We start from the raw sequence: 9,569 nt of genomic DNA, 5'->3' as shown, positions 1-9,569 counted from the left end.
TAAAATTGGTTATTTAAATTTTTCAACGTTTTTTTCTATTTGGTCTTTATGCACTACGGAAAACACGACATCAACAAAGCGATGCCAACCTCGCAGAAGAAGGTTTTGATCATTTAATTTGATTTTAAAAGCCGACTTGAAAAGTTCAGATATCAGAGGACTGAGCGGTGTTTACTGGGATATTAGGAAATAACGATGACACGTCAAAGCTAATCATTATTTCGTTTTTTTGCAGCACTAAATCTTTGATTTTATCTACAAACTCAAATATCTTTTTTACCGTTAGATTTTCTAATTTCAAGTTGATTTTTCTGACATGCAACGTTTACTGAAAAGAATACTTATAAACAAGATCAAAAGTTCTATTTTGATTATATCATTACCAAATGTATTTTCATTAGAATACAGCAAACCCTATAGGATTTGGTTAGAGTTTCACATTTAAGATATTTGTTTTTCCATGCCAGTATTTTAATTAATTTTGATAAGAATATTATGTTCTTGTTAATTATTTCTAAAAACACCTTTGTTGTATCATAAAAAAATAAGTTTAAGTTTTGGGAAATTACTGCTAAATTGCAAATCGATTTGTATTCTCACTCAGAATCCTTTTTATCAGAATCAGCATCCATTTCGCGTTTGCCACCTAGGAAGAACACACAATTTTGTAATTAATTTCAAGCTATGGGGTTTTATTTTTGTAAATTACCTTCAGAAGGTGGAGCCCCTGTTGGCATTGGAGATGAAGAACCACCTTGTTGCATTGGAGGAGTAGCTCCTAATTGAGCAGGATTATAGCCTGGATGATGGCTTTCATGTGGACCATGAGGTTGTTGCTGTTGCCCCGGAGAAGATGTATGATCTTGATAATGCAGTGGTGGTCCGTGGGGAGGACGAGTATTCATGTAATGCGATGGTGGCGGAGGAGGTCCGTACTGTTGATGATAGGGATACGGAGGATACTGACCGTAAGCTTGTGGTGGATGGCCACCATATTGTGGCGGATAGTAAGGAGACCGGTGAGGTCCGCCAGTAGGTGCATATCCACCGTAGCCAGATTGAGGCATACTCGGGTGTCCTGGCAAAGATGGATGGCCAGCCATATGGGGTGGCAGATGATGCTGGGGTGGTGGTGGATGATGGGATTGAATTGCCGAAGTTTGCTGCACACTTGTTGGTGGAGTTGGTGGAGGAGCGGTCGAAGGTTCTGTACTTGGTGGTGGAGGTACAGCCAACTGTGGGGCAGTATGTGGTGGTGGTGGTACCTGTTGCTGCTGTGGCTGCGGAGGTAAACCATGTGGTATGGGAGAGTTTTGCTGTGATACTGGTGCAGGAGGAGGAGGTTGTGGTGTCGTCGAAGGAGGACGCATATTTAAGCTTGGATTTAAGCTGACATTTGGTGGCACAGCTGTTGGTTCAACAGGGACTGGATCTTTGATAGCTGGCGGCATTTGCGATGAAGATGGTGAAAGTTGCGATTCTAAGGGTGGCCTTTCCCATGGCTCATTCTTACGTGGATTGGCTGCCTTTTTAGGGCTCTCCGATCCAGGTTCTTTGGTCGGCGGTGGTGTTGGAACTGGTTTAGTTTTTTCTGGTTTAGGAGGCGGTGGAACGGATGGCTTTAAAGTAGGTTCTATTTCCATAGGCTAAATAAAGATATTGTCTTAATTAATTTGAACACAAATAATTGAATTTATTTAACTACCTCTGGTTCCATTTTACTATTCTCTGTGATATTTGGACCTTGTTTGACCGTTGGAATTTGAACAGGACTATTCATTTGAGGTGGAGCAAATAGTTTTGCATCTTCAGGACGCACATGTGGCGGCTTATTAAGCATCGGATTAGGAGACATATTATTTGGTGCATCTTCGGAACATTTTTGACGTTCCTTACGCATTTCTTCATACATTTTTTGGACCATCTTTTGAAAAGTTTCTTCATCGACGGCTGGTTTGCAATGCTGTACACAAAATGTTTTTCATATTGTCTATTTTTTTATAGAAAACGAATGTGATATTCTCACCCTTTTTAATTCTTCTTGAAAAGTATCACTCGACTCAATCATTTTACGCTTTTTTGTTTCAAACTTTTCCTCCATTTGTTGTAGTTCAGCTTCAAGTTTGGTTTGATGCATTGTTAGTGAACTAACTTGTTTCTTTAAGACTTGCATTCGATGTGTTGTAACAACAGAACGAACATCAGGAACAACAGCATCCGAAAATATTTCATTGATTAATCGATGATTTCGAAGGAAACGTGCATAAGCAACATGCTTAAAGGAATAGCCGTCATCTTGATCTGTTTTAATTAAAGTTTAAATGTAATTTTCATTTTTTATGTGAAGCTTTATAATTGTTTACCATCTTCATCTTCAGCTGGTTGAATATCAATTCTACGTTCTTGTTGTCCTTTGCCACTTGAACGTGAAGGAGTTTCATGGACATCAGTGTCTGGATTAGCTAAAAAACAACACAAGGATTAATGAAAGCTCATAGAAAATCTCTTGACTTTTGGTCAATGTATGTAAATAATTACCCGGTTTAGTTTTGTTTTTAGCAGCAATGAAAGCCAAATATGCTGGCGAATTGTGGTATGCCTTGAGAGCTTTCTCATACTCAACCTAAAATAAAAAAAAAGAGACAACAGATTAATACATACAATTGAAAAAAAAAACTTTTCAATGGATAAAAGCCAATTTGATTCACATTTTTTTTTTTTTGTTTGTTTACTCTATCATCTCTTCACTCTTATAAAACTTCTCATTTACCAAAATAAATATGGTCGTTATATACTTTTTCAACTTTCCAGCAAACAAAATTTTTGGCTCTATTTTACATAATGTATCTTCACAATAAAGACAAGGAGTTACTAGAACAAAATTAATAGTTTTTTTTAATAATACGCATTTTTTCATTTTATTTAACTATGAAAATGTGTGGCTTACAACGTTCTAAAGCAAACTTAAGATCCTCCCTTCGAAAACTGTGCTTTCCCTAAAACCAACTTCATACCTAGCCAAATATTATTTCCATCTTATTTTAAAGTTAATTTTATTTAATGCGTTTAATACTAACATTTTAACAGTTTTAAGCTTAAATCTGAAGATTTGAGATATTCCTATTAGAAAATCAAAAATGCCGCTTTTTAACAGTTTTTTACCTGTGTGCGTCAGCTTAAAATAACGTCATTGAGTTTTCGAAAACAGAAGCAAGGTCAAACAAAATGATATGGAACTAAGTAACTTCTTTGAGCATACCTGAATTTAGTTTAACAAATTCACTGTCCCTAACCAAACTGATTTTATCATTATTTTTACTATTATAAAAACTTTATTAACAATTAAATAAAATTGTTGACTTCGCTTAGTTTTTAAAGATTTTGTCTTTTTAATTTTCTAGTTTCACTAACTTATATGTTTTAGGTTGAATTAAAAACAAGAACAAAATTCAGTCCTTTTCCAAACTCCCGGGGAAATGTGTTCGGGAGAATGGGCTAACAATGGAAAAATTGCCAGAATATCGCACATTTTCCTTTTTTTTTTTTAATTTTGTTCCCTTTTCGTTAATAATACTAAAAAAAGGGAGCAAATTTTCCGGAAGCTTTTTAATTTGTTTTAAAGTTTGCTTTATTTTTTACCTTACAAACTTAGACGTACATATTTAGAAAATAGCGTAGATTGGGCTTTTAGGCATTTTAAAAGATATTTTAAAAGATCTCTATGCACACCGATTTACAAGAAATTTTTATTAAAACCAGGGTACTTAGAGAAGAACCATTGAAAATTAAAAAACTGACTTGAAAGACAAATTTCTTTGAAATTCTGTATTGTTACTTTTAAAAGAAAAAATACACTAGAAAAGTCATAAAAATACTGTAACAAAGGGCTTTTCAAAAAAGTCTTCGGTCTATTTTCTGCAAGCAGTAGTTTATAAAAAGCCTTATGTGGTAGTTAGGTCTTTTTAAAATTTTTGTCTCAATGATTTGTACTTAGGGCTTTTAATTATTGGAATTTTCTGCCTTATTTGAAGACCTTCCTAGGCTCAAAATTTTAGGAAAATAAATCAGAGACAGTGCCCTCACTTAAATATGCAAAAAAAATCAAAATCCAACATTTTTTTATGTTTTATGGCAACAGTGCGTGTCGCTATGCTCACCTTGATGTTTTTAATTAAGCGTTTGCGCTAGCTATCAATAATTTTTTTGAATCAGGGCAATAAGCTGAGTAGAGTTTATTCCGGGTTATGCCAAGCAAACCAAAAATGAGGTTCAAGACTAAGTTTTGGCCAAGACTATAAAAGTTATTTTGTTTTCTACATATCTTCAAACAGTCTTTTGTCATCTTCAAAGAATTGAACAAGAAGCATAAATAAAATTTACCTTTTCAGCTTCATATTCGTCAATGAATTCTTGTTTTTCCGCATCGTTTGCATTTTTCCACATGGTTCCAATTTTTTTTCCAAGTTCCCATAGTTTCAGATCAGGATTAGCTGATTTAACAGTATCCCAGACTTTTTTCGAATACCGCATATAAGGTAAAATTGGCTTCTCTGGTGGTTTTGGAGGTTTTGGAGCACGAGATTCATTTTGATTTTTCTTTAAATAAAAACATAATAACATCAATTTGAAGGGTCATCTTATAAATAATTTAATTACCGATGAAGATTTTCCAGTTTTTTGTGGTGTAAATGCTGGATTTCCATGATTACTGTGTGTAAATATTGGAGTTGTATCTTTGTTCCTTTCAGAACTACTTCCACCACCAGATGCTCGTAACCTTTCTGTTTTATTTTAAAATAAAAAAATTTATCAATCAAGTTATTTTTCAAAAAACTAAAACCAAAGAAAAATAAATAAAACCCAAAATTAAACTAACCATTCCAAAAAAGAAGAAAGAAAAAAAAAATACATGATTGTTAAATGTTTTGTTAAAATAAAAAAAAAAATTTTTGCGAGAGAGGGGATGAAAGCTGATTGATATATTGATATTTTATGCAAGATGGGTGTATTTTCAATAATTTCGAAAATACATTTTTATTAAAAAAAAAAAAAAAAATGAGAAATAAAAGAACATTACTACCACTAAAATGTTGTTGCACTTACGAAAAAAGAGACTTGCAAAATAATTCGATATTATTATTACCTTTAAGAATGTTGAACGATGCAGGAACGGCAGACGACTGCATATCTGTTTTAATTAATTTTTTAATATTTTTTTGTAAAAGAAATTTTGAAACGTATTATTAAATTTAACAAAAAAAAAATCGTATGACAAAAATGTTTTTCAATTTAAATCCAATTGGGTATGAAATAAAAAAAAAAAAAACAAGAAAAAAAAATGAACCAAACATACAAACAAAAAATTGCAATAAAACAATTTTTAATGCAAACTTTAATTTTTATTTTTATGAATAAATGAGTTTTGAAAATGTGGTCGCCCGTTTCCATTCTTTGTTATACAAGAGAAAAAAAAAGCAATTTTAATTATTTTTGTTTTAAGTATTACGTTTAAGCGAGAAGAAGAGTACAAAAAGCTAGGATTTAAGAGAAAAGCAGGTAAGAAGTTTTTTATCGCTGTTAAATTCTGAATTTTAATTTTAAATCTAATTTTGGAAAAAATAATTATAAAAATTATGTAATCAAATTTTCATAAATCAAAAAGAAGATCACACCAATAACTGGGGTTTAAATCAGTCAATATTTTTATTTTTAAATAAGGTTCTCTTATCTTTCGATTGGAATCACTCAAGGAGTCACTCATTCTGAAATCCAATAAAACAGTTTGAATCACTTCCATTTCGTGGTACTAGAATAACCAGAATATTCGCATATGCCACTGTCTTAACTTCACTTCTCTAAAGCTTTACGCTGATATTATACATGACTCATGAGGATGGGCCATAAAGGGGAGGAAAGAACGCCATCATGAGGTGTAACTTAGTTTACGCATTTAAAACGTTTTTGTAAACTTGCTTGAATTCTTCTCCCCTTATATATAATCTAACTTCTCCAACTAGCTTAGGTTAGGTTGGACGGGGTGATAATTCGACAAGTCGAATCATCCCACTCGGATCTCGATGGATGCATTGTGCTCCCCAGGTTTAGGTTTGGAAGAATTTGGATGGGTAAGGAAAGGTTTTATTGCGAACTAGGTGTTGGTATTTCAGTTTAGTGCCTCCCTGAACCATTATAAAATTTGGATGAATTTCGATGTTTCTAAGTGGCAAGGACGCGACGTTATCTAGCTCTTTAAAGAAGTATTCTCCGAGAGTTGTTTTCCGAGAGAGTTGGCATTCTCAAAGGAAGTGGTATAAGCCCTCCTCCGCTTCTTTGACACCCTCTACACAAGTCAGATGTGACAATACCCATTCTTCTCATGTGGGTTCCCATTGAACTGTGCCTTGTCAGGATACCAACCAAAACGGACAATAGAGGTCTCCTTAGCTTAAGTATGGTTTCAGTTTTGTTCTTAGAAAGGATCGGCCATAGATTCCTTAAAACCCTACAGGTGTCAAGTGTTGACCATCTGTCATTTGCTGATTTCAAGAAGCTTTGTTTTAGTCTGATTTTTTCGTGCTCCATTGGCATAAATACCCATGAAACAGTTTGGCTTGGATCAAGTGTTGATCCTGTTTTGGCCAATTCATCTGCCCTTTTATTGCCCTATATATCACGATGTCCTGGGACCCAGCGCTCCACTTAAAATAAAAATAATTTTTATTATTTTTTTTATTTTTTCTTCGTTATGGTAACTGTGTTTATTGTGCTGCCAAAAACACTACAAAAGTCCGGGAGTTTCAATTATTTCATTATGGGAGATTTATCTGACAAAATGTCCGACACTCCCCCTAGATCTGTTTTGGACCCGTTAGTGAAAACCGAGACCTGCAATGATGACCCGGTTCCCTTGTTAGGAAGTCTGTTAACGCTACTGGGTTAAAATCAATGTACGGAAGAGTATAGTCTGTTTGAATGCTACTTTCAACAAACTTCATTATTGTGAACGAAGTGTAAAGGAAAGTTTTTGACTCCAACCTAGAGGGACGGCGCAGTAAAGGCAGACCTCGTCTAAGGAAGCGCACGTAAGCGGAAATGGACCTCAATCTATTTGGCGTGGGAAACTAATAGCAGGAAATGCCTCGCTAGATAAGCTTGTTGATTGAGGACCAAATCCACAATAGATTGTAGCCGCCTTATGGCGCTGGTCACCCTAAGTAAGTTGTTTACATTTTGAATATAGATTGAATGGTCAAAAAAGGTTGCAGTTGGTACGAGTTGAAAAAATGAGAAATTGGATTTACATAGGTGTACGCAATTGTTTACCCAATAACTCCAAGGAGAGTAGATCAATGAATATAAATAAAAAATAGGTAGACACTGACTGGCTATGGCGCAGATAATAACCTTACTGGCCGAAAAGGTTTGTTGGTTGATGCAAAAGACTCATCCCAAATAAATGTATGAACGAAAGGATTAACCCAGCCCTACCTATAGCCATGTTAACCGGCCTTTATAAACATGATGAATGGAGAAACAGGTAGATACAAAGAGGAATTACAACCAAATTTGTTAATACCATTCCATCCTAATGAAGGAAGGAATGGTATTAACTCGATGTCAATGGTTTTCTCCTTAAATATCCAGACACCCAAAACCGTTCAAGGGTTGACTGCACTCTAATTTTTACTTTCAAAATTCCTATGACGTAGTCATTCCAACCAAGTTATTTGTCGCGACGACGACGATGATGATTCCCATGATTTAAATAAAAAAATCATTTTATTTTATGCACATGAAAAATAAGTATAATATAGACCAGACATGCTTTAGTTTAATATCATAACTATACATTTATACATACATAATAGGTATTTTGTATACATACTTAATTCAATTCAAAAAAAAATATATAAATTTATGTATTTATTGGAAATTATTTTTTGAGAGAAACTTACGGCCACCTGATCCACTCGGTCCAGAGGGTAAATTCATTGCAATTTGTTTATAATTTGCTGGTAATGCCATTATTATAGTTTTATGGATGTTATTTTGTGAATTTTATTAAAAGATCTTTTATAATAGAATTGAAAATATTGAAAAAAATAATCGGCGGCACAACGAAAAAATTTTATGTATTTCTTTGCTGCTGTCAAAAATTGATTTCGCGTCGTTTTACCAAAATGAATGCATCTAGCGAAGTAAAAGAATAAAGAAGTGTGTTCGGAGATTTTCGATTAAATGAAAATGTTCAGTGAATAATTGCTAATTTTAAGGTGTTGGTCACATCGAACTACAAGATTTATTTTAACAACTTCCAACTTCCCTTAATCCCAGATTTAGCGAAGGAGATTTAGAATAAATCTCAAAGTGGTTTCACTGGCAAAATCAGATTTATTTTGACATTTCCAAGATTTATTTTGACGTTGGCGTATGACATTTTACAAATCGCACAAAAAGAATTCATCAAAATTAAAATATTTCACATTACTTTTAAACTTTTCGTAATTTTTATTTAAAAATGAATTTAGAATTATTGTTATCAGATCACATTGCAATGCTGTTGTGAATTTTATTTCTGCCCACGGAGCTGGCTAACTTTGTCGGCCCAAATATCCACCAAGAGAGTAAACAGCAAAATAATCAACAACGCATTTTGATGGTGGAAATCAATTTTTGTGTGTGTAGTAGATTGTTTAGAGAAAATAGTTTTCAGAAATAACACTAAGAAGATTATTTATTTTTTTCAAATTAAATAGTTTTGTTTTTCATTTTTAAGGCTTAACTACATACACCACTTTTTGAAAAAGTACAAAAGTGAAAATATTTTTTTTTCTGGCTACCCAACTAGCACAACAGCTTCTATAAATTGAAATCTCGCAGGATCTACTTTCTATACAGCTTGTATTGAGCTTGCTTCTGAATTAAACTGCTTATAGAAGTTCGGACTTGTTTAAAAACTTCTAATAAGTTGTTTAAATACTGTTAAATAAACTTAAACGAAAAAAACTTGTTTTTCGGATAAGCCTGTTTAATGAATTTATAGAAGCTTTACAGAAATTACCAAGTTTTGTATTTGATTTTTGGTTTTGATATTAAATAATCTAGCTCGGACACTTTTTGGTTTTGACATTGAATAATTTAGCTCGGACATTTTTTTGCTATTTGAACTGATTAAGTTTTTGATTTCATTAATAAATATACTATGATGGCCGAGCGGGTGGAGTGGTGGACTACCACCAAGCAGATACGGAGTTCGATTCCTGGGTGTGGTAAAAAAATTATATACTTTTAAAATTATTATTAATAGACTTACTAAAAACTAATGGAATGTTATATATAATATCAGGTCAAAAGATAAAATTCATGATTTAAAACCAGTTAAAAAAAGAATTCTTTTTTGTTTTTGTAGTTGTTTTTTTTAATTTCGATAAGACATGTATTAAAAAGTTATACAAGCTCTTCCGAAGCTATCTGTCAAACCTCAAAGCTTCTGTAGAGCTTCGGTAAAGCTTCGTTTAAGATCCTTATAGAGGGTCAAACTTGTATAACGTTCTCCTTTTTCCATGCCC

General features: G+C 33.3%; 1 protein-coding gene across 2 annotated transcripts; it reads right to left on the bottom strand.

The window, feature by feature from the left end:
* Nucleotides 1-360: 360 nt before the first annotated feature.
* On the bottom strand, nt 361-8,175 carry LOC129919008 (SWI/SNF-related matrix-associated actin-dependent regulator of chromatin subfamily E member 1). Of its 2 annotated transcripts, XM_055999802.1 has the most exons (10): nt 7,956-8,175; nt 5,144-5,188; nt 4,657-4,781; nt 4,381-4,596; nt 2,539-2,623; nt 2,364-2,462; nt 2,027-2,301; nt 1,706-1,963; nt 710-1,646; nt 361-646 (listed from the first exon to the last, which is right to left on the bottom strand). In XM_055999802.1, exons 1-10 carry the CDS (start codon nt 8,023-8,025, stop codon nt 597-599), a joined length of 2,160 nt encoding a protein of 719 aa, XP_055855777.1. In that variant the 5' UTR covers nt 8,026-8,175; the 3' UTR covers nt 361-596. The 2 variants fall into 2 exon arrangements, with proteins under 2 accessions (XP_055855777.1, XP_055855778.1); XM_055999803.1 differs by lacking the exon at nt 5,144-5,188 and having other exon boundaries at nt 7,956-8,174.
* Nucleotides 8,176-9,569: the final 1,394 nt, after the last annotated feature.

This window comes from Episyrphus balteatus, chromosome 4 (assembly GCF_945859705.1).
Source record: "Episyrphus balteatus chromosome 4, idEpiBalt1.1, whole genome shotgun sequence".
NCBI classification, from domain to species: domain Eukaryota; kingdom Metazoa; phylum Arthropoda; class Insecta; order Diptera; family Syrphidae; genus Episyrphus; species Episyrphus balteatus.
Note: the sequence above shows the minus strand (reverse complement) of the source record. Positions and strands in the feature narration are given on the sequence as shown.